Source organism: Crotalus tigris, unplaced genomic scaffold (assembly GCF_016545835.1).
Source record: "Crotalus tigris isolate CLP2741 ecotype Arizona unplaced genomic scaffold, ASM1654583v1 scf7180000019099.140709, whole genome shotgun sequence".
NCBI lineage: Eukaryota > Metazoa > Chordata > Lepidosauria > Squamata > Viperidae > Crotalus > Crotalus tigris.
This window is the reverse complement of record NW_024097374.1, coordinates 26178-47822: the sequence shown is the minus strand read 5'-3', so window position 1 is coordinate 47822 and position 21645 is coordinate 26178. Positions and strand designations below refer to the sequence as shown.

Below are 21645 nucleotides of genomic sequence, written 5' to 3'. Positions count from 1 at the left end.
CCGCTGCGCATGCACGCCGCGCATGGGGGTGCCGCCGCGCATGCACACCGCGCATGGGGCACCACCACGCATGCACGCTGCGCATGGGGCACCGCACGCATGGGGGGCGCCGCACATGGGGGCGCTGCGCATGCACGGCACGTTTGTGTGACGGGGGTCGCCGTCACACAAACGTTGAGAAACGCTGCCCTACACCCTTTCGGACAAATGGATGTTCAGTCTCTTCTTAAAAACTTCCAGTGTTGGAGCATTCACCGCTTCTGGAGGCAGGTTGTTCCACTGGTTAATTGTTCTCACTGTCAGGAAGTTTCTCCTTAGTTCTAGGTTGCTTCTCTCCTTGATCAGTTTCCACCCGTTACTTCTTGTCCTGCCTTCGGGTGCTTTGGAGAACAGCTTGACTCCCTCTTCTTTGGGATAGATCCTCAAATATTGGAAGACTGCTATCATGTGCCCCCTCGTCCTTCTCTTCATTAAAGTAGACACCCACCCAACAGGCCACACCCAGCCAATGGGCCACACTCACCCGACACTCAACGATGCATAAGTGGGTTTTGGGTTGCAGCTTGGGCACTCGGTCTCTAAAAGGTTCGCCATCACTGGCATATAGGATCGTCCTCGACTTAACAAACATTCGTTTAATGACCACTTGAAGTTGCACAGGCACTGAAAAAAGTGACTTACGACCATTTTTCTCACGACCGTTGCAGCATCCCTATGGCCATGTGATCAAACTTTGGACGCTTGGCAACTGACTCACATTCATGACGGTGGCAAAGTCCCGGGGTGACGGGATCGCTTTTGGCCACCTTCTGACAAGCAGAGTAGTAGTAGTAGTAGTAGTAGTAGTAGTAGTAGTAGTAGTAGTGGTAGTAGTAATAATAATAAAGTTGGAAGGGACCTTGGAGGTCATCTAGTTCAACCCCCTGTTCAGGCAGGAAACCATATACCTTTTCAGACAAATAGTTGTCTTATCTCTTCTTAAAAACTTCCAGTGTTGAAGCATTCACCGCTTCTGGAGGCAGGTTGTTCCACTGGTTAATTGTTCTCACTGTCAGGAAGTTTCTCCTTAGTTCTAGGTTGCTTCTCTCCTTGATCAGTTTCCACCCGTTGCTTCTTGTCCTGCCTTCGGGTGCTTTGGAGAACAGCTTGACTCCCTCTTCTTTGGGATAGATCCTCAAATATTGGAAGACTGCTATCATGTGCCCCCTCGTCCTTCTCTTCATTAAAGTAGACACCCACCCAACAGGCCACACCCAGCCAATGGGCCACACTCACCCGACACTCAACGATGCATAAGTGGGTTTTGAGTTGCAGCTTGGGCACTCGGTCTCTAAAAGGTTCGCCATCACTGGCATATAGGATCGTCCTCGACTTAACAAACATTCGTTTAATGACCACTTGAAGTTGCACAGGCACTGAAAAAAGTGACTTACGACCATTTTTCTCACGACCGTTGCAGCATCCCTATGGCCATGTGATCAAACTTTGGACGCTTGGCAACTGACTCACATTCATGACGGTGGCAAAGTCCCGGGGTCACGGGATCGCTTTTGGCCACCTTCTGACAAGCAGAGTAGTAGTAGTAGTAATAGTAGTAGTAGTAGTAGTAGTAGTAGTAGTAGTAGTAGTAATAATAAAGTTGGAAGGGACCTTGGAGGTCATCTAGTTCAACCCCCTGTTCAGGCAGGAAACCATATACCTTTTCAGACAAATAGTTGTCTTATCTCTTCTTAAAAACTTCCAGTGTTGAAGCATTCACCGCTTCTGGAGGCAGGTTGTTCCACTGGTTAATTGTTCTGACTGTCAGGAAGTTTCTCCTTAGTTCTAGGTTGCTTCTCTCCTTGATGAGTTTCCACCCGTTGCATTTCATTTTCTCTCTGCTAACCAAGAGAGGATAGATAGGGAGGCATGCAGATCTCCTAAGGAGGCACTAGGACCAGGAAAACTCTCATTGCTTCCCCAAGTTCTCCTTTTATAGAAAGGTATCCTATTATAGCTGCTTGTCGAGGAGGACTTTTCCATCCTTGCTCAAATATGGGTGTATGAAAAGGGGCGTTCAGTTTGCTCCTTGCCCAGGATTTCAGCGTCTTCGGGAGGCAAGTCCTTAAGTGGAGTTAAGTCAGGGCTGTTTCTTTTGTTCAACATGTTTTAGGTGTCCTTGAAGGTTTGTGGTAAATTCCTTGGCAGGAAGAATTAAGAACAGTGGATAAATGGCCTTGAAAAACACAGTTTGCTCATCAAAGGAATCTTTCCTATCGTGGGTTAGCTAGCAGGGACAATTTGGAATGAATTTTAGAGCAGGCTGAAGGTTTTAGGAGAGATTTGCAGCCGGTTTTCAGACGAATGGCGTCGGCGTCTTATACAGGTCGTCCTCGACTTACGACCACAATTGAGCCCAAAATTTCTGCTGTTAAGTGAGATCTTTGTTAAATGGCTTTTTGCCCCGTTCTGCGACCTTTCTTGCCATGGTTGTTAAGCGAATCACTGCATTTGTTAAGCGAGTCACACGGTTGTTAAGGGAATCCGGCTCCTCCATTAACTTTGCTTGTCGGAAAGTGGCAAAGGGGAGTCACGTGACCCCAGGACGCTGCGACCGTCGTAAATATAAGTCAATTGTCAAGCGTCTGGATTTTGGTCACGTGACCATGGGGAGGCTGCAACGGTCATAAGTGTGAAAAACGGGCACAAGTCACTTTTTTCAGTGCCATTGTAACTTCGAGCAGTCACTAAACAAATGGTTGTAAGTCGAGGACCACCTGTATTCAAATCCCTCTCAGTCTAAAAGGGCAGAAGCAGTCCAGTAGTCCTCGACTTACAACCATTAATTTAGTGACCGTTCCAAGTTACAATGGCACTGAAAAAAGTGGCTTAGAATAGAATAGAATAATCTTTCTTTCTTTCTTTCTTTCTTTCTTTCTTTCTTTCTTTCTTTCTTTCTTTCTTTCCTTCCTTTCTTTCTTCCTTCTTTCCTTCCTTCTGTCTTTTCCTTCCTTCTTTCTCTTTCTTTCTTTCTTTCTTTTTTTGCTCTTTCCTTCTTTCTTTCCTTTCTTCCTTCCTTAATTTTTCTTTCTTTCTTTCTCTTCCTTCCTTCCTTCCTTCCTTCCTTCCTTCCTTCCTTCCTTCCTTCCTTCCATCCATTTGGAGAACTAGCTTTTTTTTCTTTAAAAAGGCTGAGTTATTAAATTTGGCCGTGATGTTCATATTTGAAAGTTGGATAAAAATAATTATTGAGAGTTCAAACAAATCTGTGGTCAGCCTAAATACATTAGTAAGATTTGTGAACTTGTTTAAATGTCCTTTTAATGAAGTGTTTGCATTTTTTTTCATTTAAAAATAATGATGGTTTCTTTGGAAGCATTAATTAGCTAAAATGAGTAAAAATAAATATATACTGTGTTCCTCTCCCCCCAACCAAATGTAAATACATAAACTTTTACTGACTGGAGTTACATTTTTGTATGACCTTTTAATTTATTTTCTCTTCATTAATTCATTAGGTGGGAGACCACCCAGAATTTGTCTGAAATAACTGCCTTTTTAAAAAAGTTTTCTTGGCTTTAAACCTGCCAAGTCTACTATATAGCTGATTATTTATAGTATAAGCGTTTGGGCATATACAAGGAAAGGCAAAGGATTAAAAAAAAGTATGAATCCAAGAGGCAATTCATACATATATTTATCAATGCATTCTGGTATTCAAATTCTACTCTGGGGTAGAAATTTTATCTATCAATCAATCTATGAATCAATCAATCCAGACCTGGCTCACATATTCTATTATCCAGAGGAGTCACAGGCAGAACTGACAATAAATGGCTACAAAGCCCTACAAGTCTTAGTCCCAATACAGGTAGTTCTCGACTTCACAATTGAGTCCCAAATTTACATCGCTAAGTGAGACATTTGTTAAGTAAGTTTTGCCCCAGTTTACAATTTTCTTGCCACAGTAGTTAAGTGAATTACTGCAGTTAATAATAATAATAATAATAATAATAATAATAATAATAATAATAATAATAAAGTTGGAAGGGACCTTGGAGGTCATCTAGTCCAACCCCCTGCTCAGGCAAGACAAATTTCAGACAAATGGCTGTCCAGTCTCTTCTTAAAAACTTCCAATGTTGGAGCATTCATAGCTTCTGGAGGCAGGTTGTTCTGCTGATTATCTATTCTCACTGTCAGGAAATTTCTCCTTAGTTCTAGGTTGCTTCTCTCCTTGGTTAGTTTCCATCCGTTGCTTCTTCTCCTGCCTTCAGGTGCTTTAGAGAATAGCTTGACTGCTCTTCTTTGTGGAAGTCCCTGAGATATTGTTGTTAGTTGCAAAGTCGTGTCCGACCCATCGCGACCCCATGGACAACGTTCCTCCAGGCCTTCCTGTCCTCTACCATCTTCTGGAGTCCATTTAAGCTAATGCCTCCTGCTTCAGTGACTCCATCCAGCCACCTCATTCTCTGTTGTCCCGTTCTTCTCTTGCCTTCCATCTTTCCCAGCATTAGGCTGTTCTCCAGGGAGTCCTTCCTTCTCATTAGGTGGCCAAAGTACTTGAGTTTCAACTTCAGGATCTGGCCTTCTAAAGAGCAGTCAGGGCTGATCTCCTCCAGGACTGACTGGTTTGATCGCCTTGCAGTCCAAGGGACTTGCAGGAGTCTTCTCCAGCACCAGAGTTCAAAGGCCTCTATTCTTTGTTGTTCAGCCTTTCTTATGGTCCAACTTTCCCTGAGATACTGGAACACTTCTATCATGTCCCCCCTCGTCCTTCTCTTCGTTAAACTAGACATATCCAATTCCAGCCCCCAGTCCCCTGATCATCTTTGTTGTTCTTCTCTGTACTCTTTCCAGAGTCTCAGCATCTTCTTCATATTGTGGTGAGCAAAGCAGGATACAAGTGTAGCCTCACTAGTGAGCTGTAAAGTGGTACTATCAGTTCCCTTGATCCTGATGGCTTGGGAGGAAGTCAATGGCCAGGGCAGTCATTTATCATCCGTGAAAAGAGTGTAAGCATAAATAAACAGCCAATAAAAGCCGACATTGGTAGGTTGATGTTTTATTGTTGGAAGGTCATTTATCTGTTAAGTGATTGGCCTGGGGCCCAAAGGGTGACTTTGCTCATAGATTCTTGATATTTGATAAGCCATCTTTGTTGGCTGTGGTTTTTAAAATCAATTCTTAACCAAATAGAAATTAAATACTGGTACAATCTGTCACTCCCTTCTGCCTAATAGATTCTCACCTTCAGTATAACAAAACAATATACATATACATATACATATATATATATATGTCTTTGGTTATTCGGGTTTTCTCCCGCGTCAAATTAGAAGTGTCTTGGCGACATTTCGACGAAGTCTCATTCGTTATCTTCAGGCTGGTGAATGATGAATGAGACTTTGTCGAAATGTCGCCAAGACACTTCCAATTTGATGCGGGAGAAAACCCGAATGACCAAAGACCTACATAAAAACATGATGTATTTGAGTCTTTTCCTGTGTAAGATTGAGAGTATCTTGGCGACATTTCGACGAGGTCCCACTTGTCATCTTCAGGCTGGGGTCTTCGGCTTCGTGCTTGTGTGAGCAAAGTGTGATCGGAGCTGCCGTCTCTCTATATATATTGGTATATAGGTGGGGGTGTGTGGAGTGCTGGCTTAGTTGCTGTAGGTCAGTGGTTCTCAACCTTTTTAATGCCGCGACCCCCAACCGGTTGTAAGTCAAGGACTACTCAACCGGTCGTAAGTTGAGGACTACTCAACTGGTGCAGCACCGTTTGTAGAATGGGACTTTTGGTGTGCTCAACAGGGCAGAGACAGCCTGGATAATTCCTATTGGCTTTGGAAAGCCAATAGAATTAGACTCTATTCAAGAGAGTCTATTCTATTGGCTTCCAAAAGCCAATAGAATAAAAGGGAGTAGCACAGCTAAGAAAAAGGGGGAAAAAATGGCGGACTGCGTTGTTTGGCGACCCCTGTGAAATGGCTGTTCGACCCCAAATGGGGTCCCGACCCACAGGTTGAGAACCGCTGCTGTAGGTGGATTGGTTGGCTGTGTTGGAGTTATTGTTTGTGGATTGTTTGGCTGTTTCATAACATTCTGAGTAGTTGAGATGCTGGCTGTGTGCCCATTAGTCTTTTGTGTTGTAACGACCTGGGTAATGGGTTGTGTGATGACATCCTGAAATCTAGTGTAGTGATATCCTGAGTTCTGTGTTGCACCATCCTGGGTGGTTGGCTGTGTTGTAACATCCTGAGCTTTAGCATTATTTATATATATTTATATAAATAAAAACAATATCTCAGGGGCTGCCACAAAGAAAAGGGAGTCAAGCTATTCTCCAAGGCGCCTGAAGGCAGGACAAGAAGCAACGGATGGAAATTCATCAAGGAGAGAAGCAACCTGGAACTAAGGAGAAACTTCCTGACAGTGAGAGTAATTAACCAATGCCTCCAAAAGCGGTGAATGCTCCAACACTGGAAGTTTTTAAGAAGAGGCTGGACAGCCATTTGTCCAAAATGGTATAGGGCAGTGACGGCGAACCTTTTAGAGACCGAGTGCCCAAACTGCAACCCAAAATCCACTTATTTATCACAAAGTGCCAGGGCCGTGTCAGCATTGTGGTGCCCTTGGGGGGGGCAGGAAGGCGCCTCTGAGTGTTGCCTCTGGCATGCAAAAACCAGGGGCACAAAAATGGACCAACATGCTGCAAGGCGCAAAAACGGCTGCCGCTGTGCCACGGGGTGCAGATACAAGGCGCTGCACCACGCAAGAATGGGGCAGGGCTAGTGAGTATCATGCAGGCACTAGCCCCGCCCTCTTTGCAGTGCATGCATGCTCGTGGCCCCACGTGTGCACGCACGCATGTAAAATGCTTACCCCTCCCTTTTCTTCCAGTCCGTCAATCGACAATGGCTGGTGACCTCTGCTTCACCACCTCTACTCGAGGTTGCTAGTCGGCCAGTTTGCCTCCTTTGTGCTGGGCGGGGCTCCTGCTCCAGGCGGCAGTGGCGGCCTGATAGACCTGCTGCTGGTGGCAGTGGCACGCATGGCAACAGCTGTCACCGCTGCTAATATTGAATATTCTTGCTCTGTCAAAATATGCAGAACTGTCTAGTATTTTTAGAGTTAATTCAGACGACAGAGAAAAGGGAGAGGAAATAACAAAAGCCAGGGAAAAGGAAGGGAAGTGAATCTCTGCCCTCTGGGCTAATTGGAAGATGTGACTTGTGACTGCAAGATAAGGGAGGGGTTTAGCAAGAAAAGTGAGATGCCAGCAAGAAAAATTCAGATTCTGGCATGAACCTCCATTATACCTATGCCGACATTTTGTAACAATAAATGACTTTTAGGAAAATCAATGCCTGGAAGTTCTTTGAAGTGTTTCATTAGTCGGAACCATGACAGCCACCTCTGGCACACGTGTCATAGGTTCGCCACCACTGGTCTAGGGTTTCCTGCCTGAGCAGGGGGTTGGACTAGATGACCTCTAAGGTCCCTTCCAACATCATCATCATCATCATCATTATTATTATTATAGGTTTGCACGGAAAGTGTCAAGGCCTGACTTACAAATCTCCATTCAGGATGCAGTCCTTCCAAAGTTCAGCCTTCACAAGGAAGGAAAAACTGCATTTTTGAGGAATTCCTGTCAGTTTTAAAGAGGAGCCTACCGTTTTGATACTCTGAACTGCTCCCAGATACTTTACAGAAAGGAAGAACGGTAGAATATGAAAACAGCTCAAGGACCGTAGATCTCTAGTTTAAACGTTTAAAGTTTATCTCACAAGCACGGCTTATTTTCTCCTGAATTTGTAGGACCCCAGCACATAACCCAGTGGTTCTCAACCTTTTTAATGCCGCGACCCCCCCAACCGGTCGTAAGTTGAGGACTACTCAACTGGTGCAGCACCGTTTGCAGAATGGGACTTTTGGCGGGCTCAGCAGGGCAGAGACAGCCTGGACAATTTCTATTGGCTTTTGAAAGCCAATAGAATTGGACTCTATTCAAGAGAGTCTATTCTACTGGCTTTCGAAAGCCAATAGAATAAAAGGGAGTAGCACAGCTAAGGAAAAGGGGGAAAAAAATGGCGGACAGCCTTGAAATGGTCATTCGACCCCAAATGGGGTCCCGACCCACAGGTTGAGAACCACTGACCTAAGGGAAAGTTTATCATAATTTTATTTATTTTTAATTTAATTTTTTTATTTTTTTTAAAAAAATCACATTTTTAAACCACCCATCTCCCTCAGAGAGGGTCTCCGGGTGAATGTACAATACAAAGTTAAAAGTATAAAAATTTTAAATGTGAGCATTTAAAATGTATCAAATGTAAAATTTAGAAGGAGGCAAGGATGATTAAACCTTGTTAAAAATTAGTGAAAAGGGCAAGGAGAGAGCTCTCAAGGCACTAACCAGTCCCAAGCAAGTCCGGAGAGCCATGTTTTAACCCCTTTTCAGAAGGCCAGGAGAGTGGGGGGGGTAGCCTCACCTTCAGGGGGGGGGGATATTCCACCGGTCGGGGGCAATGGCAGAGAAAACTCGGGACCCCACCAGTCGGAATTCTTTAACTGACTGGTCCGCCAGTCACCTTCGCTGCCTGACCAGCTGGGACAGGCTAATGTATAGATTGTGTTGTGTTGTGTTGTGTTGTGTTATGCCATGCTATGCTATGCTATGCTATGCTATGCTATGCTATGCTATGCTATGCTATGCTATGCTATGTTATACCAGTGATGGCGAACCTTTTAGAGACTGAGTGCCCAAAAACCAACCCGCCCCCACCCTGCTCCCTGCCCCTGCCTTTCCCCCAGCCTCAGGGCCATCCCCCGCCTCCATGGCCCACCGCAGATCACCCAGGCGGCCCAGAAGCACCATGGCAGCCATGCCCTCTGCCCACGCCCCGCAGCATCATCTGCACGCGATGGGGCGTGTGGGCGGAGTCTTGCCCGGCTGCCATGTTCTTGGCTGCGCTGCTCCACACGAGCTGCACCTAGGGTAAACTCTCCTCTGGGGGGAGGCTGCTGGTGAGGAAGGGGCCGTAGGAGGAGGCGGGATTGGGGCGATGGCACGCGTGCCCACAGAGAAGGCGTTGAGTGCTGCCTTTGGCACACGTGCCATAGGTTCGTCACCACTGTACTATGCTACGCTATGCTATGCTATGCGATGCAAGCTATGCTATACTATGCTATGCTATGCTATGCTATGCTATGCTATGTATAATGACCACTATCGAGCACAAAATTTCTGTTGCTAAGCAGGGCAGCTGTTGCGTTTCGCCCCCATTTTACAACCTTCTTTGCCATACTTGTGAAGCAAATCCACTGCGGTTGTTAAGTGAATCGTGCGGTCATTAAACGAATTGACTTTGCTTGTCAGAAGCCAGCTGGGAAGGTTACGAACGGTGATCACATGACCCCAGGACAGTGCAATAATAAAGAGCTGCCAGTTGCCGGGCAACCAAAAATTTGATCACGTGACCCTGCAAGGGTCATTAGTGTGAAAAAGGGTCCTAAGTCACTTTTTTCAATGCCGTACAGTGATTTTTGACTGTACGGCAAAAAAGTGACTTAGGACTGTTTTTTACACTTGTGACCGTTGCAGTGTCCCCAGGGTCACGTGATCAAAATTCAGATGCTTGGCCGCTGACTCGTATTTATGACAGTCGCAGTGTCCCGGGGTCATGTGACCCTCATTTGTGACCTGATGGCAAGCCAAGCCAATGGGAAAGCCAGATTCACTTAACAATCGTGTTACTAATTTAACAACAACAATATGAGTCAGCAGTGTGCTGCAGTTGCCAAAAAGGCCAACACAGTGCTAGGCTGCATAACAGAGGGATAGAATCAAGATCACGAGAAGGGTTAATACCACTTTACAAGGCCTTGGTAAGGCCACACTTGGAATACGGCATCCAGTTTTGGTCACCACGATGTAAAGAAGATGTTGAGACTTTAGAAAGAGTGCAGAGAAGAGCAACAAAGATGATCAGGGGACTGGAGGCCAAATCATATAAGGAACGATGCTGGAATTGGGTATGTCTAGTTTAATGAAGAGAAGGACGAGGGGGGACATGATAGCAGCGTTCCAATATCTCAGGGACTGCCCCAAAGAAGAGGGAGTCAAGCTATTCTCCGAAGCCCTTGAAGGCAGGACAAGAAGCAATGGGTGGAAACTCATCAAGGAGAGAAGCAACCTAGAACTAAGGAGAAACTTCCTGACAGTGAGAACAATTAATCAGTGGACCAGCTTGCCTCCTGGAATTGTGGTGCTCCATCATTTGAAATTTTTGCTTTTTCGTTTTGTCTGTTTATGTCTGTCATCTGGTAACCTATCATCCCTCTCTCTCTCTCTCTCTCTCTCTCTCTCTCTCTCTCTCTCTCTCTCTCTTTCCATCTCTCTCCTTCTCTCCCTCATTTTTCTTTCCTTCCCTCTTTCCCCCACTCTCTCTGCCCCTCCCCCACATTCCCTCTGAAATATCTGCCTTCACTTTTATTTAAGGAGCTCTGCCTTTTCTCAGGAAGACATTTTCATTGCAGATTAATGGCCCTGACTGAGCCAAAGCTAGTCGAAATCAAGCTAGCTTGATGGTGGATTCCACTAAAAAGAGAAGAACTGCTGAGGTGTTGCCCATTGGTGCGATAGTTAGCTTTTTTCCTGCTAACGTTTGATAGAGCTGGAATATTTTTTTGAGGTGCTTTTATGTGTGTCAGGATGTGGGTCACAGGTTGCCCTTTGTTGTCATTACATGTTTTGCAAAATAATGATACCATTGCGTTGGGCTGGATTGATGCAACTTTTCTTGTTGGCCAGCCATAACATTGGCCAAAAGTACAAGGTCTAAATTGAGGGAGGCTTAAAGAAAAACAAAAAGAAAACTAATATTAGATTTCTGGTTTAGCTATAACAATTAGACAGCTAGTTCAAAGAATATTCATGACCTCAATGAATGTGCAGTTTAATCAACAATACCACAGCTGTCTCAGTGGTTCATTAGATTCAACCTCAGCTGGATTGCTGAGTGGATAGTGCTGTTTTTCACCCACCATAATGTCCCATCAACTGCATACATAAGAGGAGTCACAGAGTGCTATAAGAAAGTGAGGTTTTCATATTACCTATTTGAGTAAAGAAACGTCTGCAAGAAAACAACGAAGCTTAGAGAGCACCAAGGACTCCACTGTCCTCCCCTCCTCCTCCTCCTCCCACTCCCACTCCCACACCCCATTCCTTTGTAGCACTGATGATGTTACCTAGATGGGTCATGAAACTTCTGCAAGAAAACAACCAAGCTTAGGGAGCGCCAAGGACTCCACTGTCCTCCTCCTCCTCCTCCTCCTCCTCCTCCTCCCACTCCCACTCCCATACCCCATTCCCTTTTAGCACTGATGATGTTACCTAGAGGGGTCATGAAACTTCTGCAAGAAAACAACCAAGCTTAGGGAGCACCAAGGACCCCACAAGAGATCAACACTCCCCGCCCCCATGCACTGATAGATCAAGCCACTTATGTAAATAGTGAGAGAACCCCCACCTCCCTTCTAGCACTGATGATGTTATCTAGTTGGGTCATGAAACATCTGCAAAAAAACCAATCAAGCTCAGAGAATCCCAGAGGTCCCCTACACCAGGTTAGGTCTTTTTATCTTGTGAAAAAGCTTCCATTAAAGAAAATAATAATTTTAAAGACTAGATTAGGGACAATTCACCCCTAGAGGAAATCTTATCTGTAGGTGGTCATTAAGAGTTGACACCGACTTGAAGGAGAGGTGGTGCCTCCTTCGGATAAGTTTGTGTTAGTAAGAAGGACTGGGGAACTTGCCAAGTTCCGCTTTGTAAAAAAATAAAAAAATAAAGTTGACTGCGGTGATTTTATGGGAACATGAAATGCGGCCCACGTCTGACCCTGCTTAGTTTTTTTTTTAACCACACCTAATTCTACCTCTAGTGGAAGATCCTTCAGCTGGAAGAAGGAGGCCTTTTGCAAGCAGATGTAATTTTCCTTATGCCTAATGAAGTTTATAGGGTCATTCCTTACTTGGAGGACTTAAGAAAGGATATTTATTTGTTTGTTTGTTTATTGATCCGTCCATCCATCCAACCATCCATCCATCCATCCATTTACTTACTTACTTATTTATTTACTTACTTACTTATGCAGCCCACCTTTATTATTTATACAAATAACTCAAGATGACAAACATATTTAACACACCTTCCTCCTCTTATTTCCCCACAACAACAACCCTTTGAGGTGGGTTAGGGTTAGGCTGAGAGAAAAAGATTGGTCCAAAGTCACCCAGCTGGCTTTCATGGCTAAGGCGGGACTAGAACTCACCTTCTCCTGGTGATTGGCCCAAAGTTGCCCAGCTGGCTTTCATGGCTGAGGCGGGACAAGAACTCACCACCTCCTGGTGATTGGCCGAAAGTCACCCAGCTGGCTTTCATGACTAAGGCGGGACTAAAACTCACCGTCTCCTGGTGATTGGCCCAAAATCACCCAGCTAGCTTTCATGGCTAAGGTGGGGGTAGAACTCACCATCTCCTGGTGATTGGCCCAAAGTCGCCCAGCTGGCTTTCATGGCTAAGGCCAGACTAGCACTCCCACTTTCTAGCCTGGTGCCTTAACTACTGGAGGAATCCGTGGGCTTCCAATGTAATGGAACCAAACGGCATTTGCACGTCTCATCTTCCATTTTCTCTGCTATTTCACAGGTCCTGGTGAGTGAGGACTCCGATAGTGACGGCGTCGTAGCGCACTTCCCTGCCCACGAGAAGCCCATCTGCTGCATGGCTTTCAACCCCAGCGGTAAGCATTTTTTTCCCCTTGTGGTGCATTATGGATCACTTTGCTTGCTATGACATCTGTTATGGTTCCGACAGATGAAACTCTTCAAAGAACTTCTAGGGCACTAACACAGTTGAAGCCCAAAACTGAATTCCCCTCCCCTGAGCACATAGTATCAAAGCACAATTCCCTCCTCTAATTTACAGTCATAAATCACATTCTCCAATTAGTTTGAAATGCAGACCTTCCCTCGATTACTCCATCCCGCAATTTCTTATCATCTCTTATTTCAAAAGCCCTGAATTCACGCACTATTTCAATATTGTTATGTCTAACTAACTCCCGTCACATTCCTCCCCCCCCCATCATCTAATTCTAAGAGTAAAGCATAAGAAGGAAAAAGGCTGCATCTCCATAGGTTGTCAAAGCAAGAACATCCAGTGTTAGCAGCACTGACAACATCTTTCACAAAGTTTGCCACCTGAAATAGCAGTTCAAAATGGGACATGGGTAGCAGAAGAGCCTTATTTGGTCTCAGGTGAAAGACACAAGCCCTATTGTTTATCTGATCTGGCTTTGCCCCTCCAGCTTCCCCCCCCCCCAAGAGCATCCTTTGTGCATCCTTTAACTACAGATACTCCTCGAGTTACGGAAATAACTCAGCCCCAAATTTTCATGGGAGTGACTTTTGCCCCGTTTCGCGACCTTTTTTGCCACAATTAAGATAAGATAACCTTTATTGTCATTTTTTTTACTGCGGGCACAACGGCACACCTCAAAAATGAAATTTAGTTGCCCGCTCTCAAAGTGAAACACATACATGACACACACACCTAAAACATACTGTATACAACATATGTATAGACCCACATCCCTACGTATACGTAGCAAATAAATATTAAATGCTGTCCATCTTGAATATATAAGGGAAGGGGGAAGCGTGAGAGTTCACAAGGTTAATGCCGTATGGAATGAAACTATGGCTGAATCTGGATGTTCTGCTTTGGATACCACGGAGTCCCCTCCCAGAAGGGAACAAGGAAAACAGGTCGTGGAGAGGATATGTCGTGTCCCAGATAATCTTATGGACCCTATTAAAGCAGCGCTTCTGTGCTATGTCCTGGATGGGAGGGAGGGAACTGCCAATGATCTTTTCTACCCTCCTCACCACTCTCTGCCCCACCTTCCTGTCTGAAGCAGGGATGCCTCCAAACCAGACTGTGATGCCGTATGACAGGATGCTCTCGATCGTCCCCCTGTAGAAAGTGGTCAGGACAGGGGAAGGAAGATGTGCTTTTCTCATGCGATGCAGAAAATGCAGGCCCTGCTGTGCCCGCTTCAACAGTGTCTCGCTGTTGAGCAACCAAGTCAGCCTATTCGTTAGCTGCACACCCAGGAATTTGACGCTGGTAACCATCTCCACAGGTGAATCATTGATGCACAGAGATGTGTGGCTGTGCCTGCCTGTTAAGCGAATCGCTGCAGTTGTTCTCCCAAAGGTGCTTTTTTTTTTTCAAAAGGCAACTGGACTTTTCTTTGTGTTTTTTTTTTTCTTGGAAGTTGTTTCGCTTCTCCTCCAAGAAGCTTCTTCAGTTCCGACTTCAGTTGTGAAATGACTCTGGATTTCCCGTCGATTTTGTTTGTCAGAAGGTCCCAAAAGGGGATCATGTGACACGGGGACCACTGCAACGGTCATAAATATGAACCGTCTGAATTTGGATCATGTGACCCATTTAGATAACGCCACGGTCCTAAGTGTGAAAAATGGTCCTAAGTCACTTTTTTTCAGTACCGCAGACATGTCAAACACAAGGCCCGGGGGCCGGATGTGGCCCGCGAAGTGGTTTCATGCAGCCCGCGAAGCCATCCTGAAAACAGTGAAGGAACGGCCCCCACTGCCTTGGCCCTGGCCCAGGCTGGCCGGGAGCCAATATACAATTTTGTGGTGGCCATCTTGGCACTTGCCCCAGTGGACCATGCCTTGGCACTTTCCCCGGTCCCACCCCCTTCTGCCAGAGACCCTCAGATCTGTCCCACTCCTGCCCAGGCCCCCACAGGAACCCTTGACGCGAATGATGTAGAGCTGGCCACGCCCAGCCAGTAGGCCACACCCACTCCATCCACGCCCACCCAGTAGGCTGCACCCACTCTGGCCACACCCACCCGGCCCCCCAAGGGCAACCGCAGTGCTGATGCAGCCCTCAGTGAAATTGAGTTTGACACCCCTGCAGTACCGTTATATAACTTCAAAGGGTCACCAAACAAACTGTCGTAAGTTGAGAACTTCCTGTACGTTGCAGACATTGGGAAAGGGTGGATACCTGCTTAGTCTGGGAAGACACAAATTTGGCACGTTCGTATTAATATGTAAGTCAACATATCAGAAGATCTGTCGTTGAGAGCTAATATGTATATTGGGAACCACCTGATCTCTCTGCTGAGTTAAGAGTTGGGTGAACATGACGCTAAGTCTTGGCCGAGGCTATTAAGCAAGAGAAAGGGAATGATCCTTCTGGTCTGATGGCCCCCATTTTCTCAAACCACATTTAGAGTTCTGCAGCATTAAATTTACATTGGGTCAGGATGTCACCGCCGATAAATGTAGGAAATGGGCATTAATGTACTTCAAAAGTAAGGTAATTGAACGTTCCTCCTCTCTGTCGTTTTCCTGCCTCCCCGGAAAACTTACTTGATTTCTTGAGGTTTGTATAAATATTCTCCTAAATTTAATACCACTTATCCTTTTTCACTTAAGGCTTAACCTGGAGATGTAACTCAGATGTCTTTTCTACTCCAGTTTTTCCCAGGTGGGAGTGAGGGGAAGCGATCTGAACTTGGCCTTTGAAGCCTCCATGACTTTTTCTTCTCTTCTCTTCTCTTCTCTCCTCTTCTCTTCTCTCCTCTCCTCTCCTCTCCTCTCCTTTTTTCTTTTTTCTCTCCTCTCCTCTCCTCTCCTTTCCTTTCCTTTCCTTTCCTCTCCTCTCCTCTCCTCTCCTCTCCTCTCCTCTCCTCTCCTCTCCTCTCCTCTCCTCTCCTTTTTTCTTTTTTCTCCCCTTTCCTCTCTTTTCCTCTCCTCTCCTCTCCTCTCCTCTCCCTTTTTTCAGCCAAATAAGGCTTGTGGGCAGGCTGATCTCAAATGGACTGGCTAACTTCTTTGTTCCCTTCCCATGGCATACAGATGGTCCTTGACTACTATTACTACTACTATTATTACTACTACTACTACTACTACTACTACTTCTTCTTCTTCTTCTTCTTCTTCTTCTTCTTCTTCTTCTTCTTCCTCTTCTTCCTCTTCTTCTTCTTCTTCTTCTTCTTCTTCTTCTTCTTCTTCTTCTTCTTCTTCTTCTTCTTCTTCTTCTTCTTCTTCTTCTTCTTCTTCTGCTATATCCGTTATCGGATGTTGGCGATCATGTTGGCGATCCTGTTTTTATCAGCAGCCGCACGAAAAAGTGCTGCTGAGTTTTGTCCAAACCAGTCCCTTAGATTTTGAAGTCACGATGTTCTTCTTCTGCCTGGACCTCGTTTGCCTTCCATCTTTCCCTGGAGGATTAAATGGAGTATGCCATATTTTTCTGGGTGTCGCTTCCCATGTCCGAAATATTCTAACTTTCGTTTTTTAATTGTTTTGATGATTTCCCTTGGCTTTCCCAGGCGGCTGATCACCTCCTCATTTCTGATCTTGTCAACCCATCTTATACATAACAGCCACCTGTAAATCCACATTTCAAATGCTTCTAGTCTCTTTAGGTGGCCTTCTGTCAGGTCCTTGATTTACAACCACAATTCAGCCCCAGACTTTTCTTGCTAAGCGAAACATTTGTTAAGTGAGTTTTGCCCCATTTTTACAACCTTTCTTGCCCCATTTGTTAAGTGTGAAGCAGTTGTTCAGTGTGAAGCAGGTGTTAAGTTAGCAACTGGTTGTTAAGTGAATCCTGGCTTGGGGAAACAAACCCAGCAGAACACAGAACAATCTCCAGGGATTTATGAATTCGAATGATTTTAACTTGCTGTCTCCTGCAGCGGTCACGCTCACAAAAGATCTTGAAGAGCTTAATTGCTACGAACTTCAGTCAAGTCAGTTTTACTTACAGGCCAAGAGGTCCAAATGACAAAGTCGTCTATCTATCATATTTAAAAAAAAAAAAAGTGAAGAAGATAGTAGAATAAAGCCAATTATTTTCACAAGAGCCTGTGAAATTGATTAGATGAAGCAGTTGGCCAAGATGATTCCATGCTTTGGGGAGGATCAGAACCAGCTTCTCTTGAGACTGAAGTTCTACTCCTCCTAGGCTGTTAGTAGCTGCTTAGACCACCTAGTGAGTCTAAAGGTACTTTAACTCACGGCGTGCCAGAAACCCCATCTCAGAGTTCACAGGAGCATTCTCCTATTCCAAGTTTGGCAAGAAATAATTTAAACCAAGTTCTCTCCCTTATTTAAAGCGGTCCAAATAGTTTACAAACATTGCAGATGCTACAATGACCTTGATAAAAACAATTCTGACCTGCAAATGTAAATCCGCAAGCATTCGTCCGAGACAGACGCTCCTTGGACTGCTGGTTGGGAAGTTGTCGCAGACAGAGGGAATCTGCCCCATTTGGGGGGGGGGGGGAGAGAAGGCTGATTTAGGTGTTTATGAATTGGCCTCCAAAGCAATTAATGTGGTACGTGACGGTCTGCCAGGAATTCAGCGTACTGTGTGTATAATCTTGATAACACGAAAGCATGGCTATCCAGTAGAATCAAATGTTCCATCTTCAACCAAGCTAGACTAAACCGGTGACTGGTTGAGACTCCAGTCTGCAGGAACTGGATATATGACTTTTGGTGGTGTTGAAATATACATTGTTAAAGTTTTTTTTAGATTCGGACGAGCTGGAGATCGGCTGGTCCCATCTGTTTCGTCAGACGTGGCTTAAACGAGTTGTTGGATTTGTGCGGTTTGCCAGATCTGAAGATCTGGCAACTCTTCACAATTCTGCTGGTTCCCAAGGAGGGTTGGGCTTTCCCAAGAAAAACGGCCCAGTTAAGGCTCACTCTAAAACAGTGTTTCTCAACCTTGACAATTTTAAGACATGTGGACTTCAACTCCCAGAATTCCACAGCCAGCAATGCTGGCTGTGGAATTCTGGGAGTTGAAGTCCACATACCTTAAAATTGTCAAGGTTGAGAAACACTGCTCTAAAAGCTGGTGCTACTTAATCAGTGTTCGTTTTTTCATTGGTCTCAGTGGAGGAGGCTAAGTTGCATCAAGAGAATCCCGTCGCCCTCTTAAAAACAACGCTTTCTGCTTGTGTGATGGGTCTGATGACAGTGACATCCACGGTTAATCTAGGCCACCCCATAAATCTGAGGTATGTGTGAATTCGGGAAATACAGAAGAGAATGTTCGTAGCTCAGGGCTGAACTGTGGAGTCCTTGGTGTTTCCTGAGCATAACCCAACTAGGTAACATCATCAGTGCTGGGTGAGAGGGGGGTTTGTGGAGCGGAGGAGGAGGAGGACGACTTTGCGGTCCTTGGTGCTCTCTGAGCTTGGTTGATTTCTTGCAGATGTTTCATTACCAAACTAGGTAGTAGTAGAGGAGGTGGTGGAGGAGGAGGAGGAGGAGGAGGAGGAGGACGACGACGACTGTGGGGTCCTTGATGCTCTCTGAGGAGGAGGAGGAGCAGGAGAAGGACTGTGGGGCCCTTGGTGCTCTCTGAGCTTGGTTGCTTTCTTGCAGATGTTTCATTACCAAACTAGGTAAATGAAACTAGACACTTTGCTAGATACCGTGAACCCATGCTGGCTGGGGAATTCTGGGAATTAAAGTCCACACATTTTCAAGAGGCCCACGTTGAGAAACACTGGCCTAGCTAGAGCTGACCATTAGTCAGTTAGCGTGAGGGATTTATCATGGGCATAGATTCTCCATCAGAGCTCCTTCTCAAACTGCTAGAGGAATTACTACTGTACGTTAGCACATTCAAAAGTTTGTTCCTTTACAGCTTGTTGTCCCATATGAATGAATGAGTCCCCTCTTTCAGGGAGCTGGGCAGGTCAAAAATATAAACAATGATTAAATGAATAAAACGATTTTTGACTCATGAAGTCATTTCAACACAGATTGTTACTTTCATCCTACCTTTTTGCCCATGTTCTGGGAAGTCCTGCCTTTTACTATCCTGACTGCTTGAATCTACAAAGAATAGAAGAGAGCTGGAAGGGACCTTGGAGGTCTTCTAGTCCAGCCCCCTGCTCAAGCAGGAGAACCTACACCGTCTAAGACAGGTGAATGTCCAGTCTCTCCTTAAAAATCTCCAGTGATGGAGTGCCCACGATTTCTGGGGGCAAACTATTCCACTAGTTAATTGTCCTCACTGTCAGGAAGTTTCTCCTTAATTCCAGGTTGCTTCTCTCCTTGATCAGTTTCCAACTATTGTTTCTCATCCTGCCCTCTGGTGCTTTGGAGAATAATGTGACCCCCTCTTCTTTGTGGCAGCTCCTCAAATACTGGAACACTGCTATCCTATCTCCCCCATTTCTTCTTTTCTTTAGACTGGCCAAACCCAAGACCCGCAGCCATTCTTCATACGTTTTGGTCTCCAGCCCTTGGATCATCTTAGTTGCTCTTCTCTGAATTTTTTCCAAACTCTCAACATCTTTTTTGTGATACGGTGACCAAAATTGGCTGCAGTGTTCCAGGTGTGGTCTCACTAGGGCTTTATAAAGCGGTACTAATACTTCGCCTGATTTTGATTCTATGCCTCTGTTTATACAACCCAGGATTGTATTAGCTTTTTTGGCCGCTGCTGCACATTTTCATCTGGGAATGTAGCATTTGTAAACAGGCAACTATTGATGCCTATTCATATAATGCCTTTAGCACTTAGCCGCCAGCAATTATACAGGCCCTAAAGACTATTTTCATAGACTGTATAATAGCGCTCTTCAAAGCGATGGGGCTGCTTGTTAAAAAGGTTTTCCAGTGACTTTTGGGAAGTCCATAAATCACAGACATACCTTATTATGCCTGATTGATTGTTTGTCTGTTTATGAAGTAGGCTTGAGGGAGCTAACAATCAGAAACATTATCAAGTCAAAAATTGTCTGAGAAGTGGTATGCTGCAGGTAGTAAAGTGGTAAAAAGCAGAATTTTACTTCTTGGATGGATACAGTGATCTTCAGTAAACTTGTTCTGACTTGCAGTTTAGGGATAATTAATGTTGGTTTGCTTTGAAGGGCTGTTGTGAAGATACTGACAAGTCTGAAGGTTGACAAGCTCCACACGTGAAGGTTCAATTAAATTAATTTATTACTCAAAACCCATGCGCAGGGTTTTGAGTAATAAGGGTCCACAGAATTCAAGGGAGATTGGACTTAGTCTGCTTGTGACTACGTACAGATTCTAGGCTGATCCCTCTTATGACTCCACCTCTGGATTCTGCCCCTCCTTCTCCTACAGTTTAGAATATTCTGAGAATTGTTTATTAAAATATTGTCCTATCTAAATGACATGTGTCCAGGGTATCTGAGAAGTTGTTCCAGCGGAAGCAGCTTGCTGCGGATGCTGTCCAAGGAATTCTGGTTGACAAGGTCAAGAAAGAGCCTTTTCCACTTTGGTCCCGATCCTGCAGAACCTTCTACCACTGGAAGTGAGAATTTGCTCCAACCTTTATAGGGAAAGGAATCAATACCTGGTTTTTCCAGAAGGGAGTGGGGTTTGCTCTCTTTTTATATAGAACTGGCTGGCCCTGTCAGTGTTAGTAGGGGTGTTTTTGGAGCTTCCTTTATTAGGCTGTTGTCTATTGTTAATTCCTATGTCTGAGTTGCTAGTTCCTTGATTTATAGGGCAAACCACTTGTATATAAACAGAGAGTAACCCCACTCCCTTTAAGCACTGATGATGTTACCTAGCTGGGTCATAAAATGTCTGCAAGAAAACAACCAAGCTCAGAGAGCACTAAGGACCTCACAGACTTCCTCCTCCTCCTCCTCCTCCTCCTCCTCCTCCTCCTCCTCCTTTCTAGCACTGATGATGTTATCTAGCTGGGTCATGAAACGTCTGCAAGAAAACAACCAAGCTCAGAGAGCACCAAGGACCTCACAGTCGTCCTCCTCCTCCTCCTCCACTCTGCAAGACCTCTGAGGTCCTTCCCAGTCCTATGATACTATGTTCTATGACAGGGATCTTCAAACCTGGCCCTTTTATGACTTGTGGACTTCAACTCCCAGGATTCCTCAGCCAGGCACGCTGGTTGAGGAATACTGGGAGTTGAAGTCCACAAGTCATAAAAGGGCCAAATTTGAAGACCCCTGATCTAGAGTACTAGCACTCTAGTAGGACCCATCATCGGTGCTTGCCATGTATCTTCTTTACCAAATGTTTCTGGATCTAGGAAATTCTACTTTCATTTCCTACAGAGTCGTTAGGTAGGATAATAACTTGTTGGTTTCTGATGCCCTACAGTTAATTAATCCAGTGAGCGTCTTATAGGATGCTTTGCCAAAGGCTGCTCCGAACCTGGTTTAAGCTGAAGGGTCCTTTGGTATTCTCTGAGCGTGCTTGTTTCCTTGCAGACGTTTTATTACCCAAACTAGGTAACATCATCAGTGCTAGTCCTTCTGGTTTAAACTGGTTTACGTCCCCCTGGTTTAAGCTCTTCGGGAAATGGAGAAGAGTCCTGGAGTGTGCATTGCTAAAGAGATGCAAGCCAGATGTGTGGCACACTCGCGCAACATTCAGTTGTAGACAAGGCACTCCATCTCTTCCAGCTTCAGAAGTGGTGGGTGCTCCATCATTGTTTAAGAAGAGACTGGACAGCCATTTGTCTGAAATGGTATAGGGTTTCCTGCCTGAGCAGGGGGTTGGACTAGATGACCTCCGG

General features: G+C 45.1%; 1 protein-coding gene across 1 annotated transcript in view; it reads left to right on the top strand.

Moving 5' to 3' along the window:
• The window catches only part of LOC120315395 (breast carcinoma-amplified sequence 3-like), a 128251-nt gene that overhangs the window by 87267 nt on the left and 19339 nt on the right, over nucleotides 1-21645 (top strand). The window contains exon 7 of the mRNA XM_039359667.1: nucleotides 12703-12796. Within this exon, the coding sequence (XP_039215601.1) occupies nucleotides 12703-12796 (94 nt within the window). The remainder of the gene's footprint in view (nucleotides 1-12702; nucleotides 12797-21645) is intronic.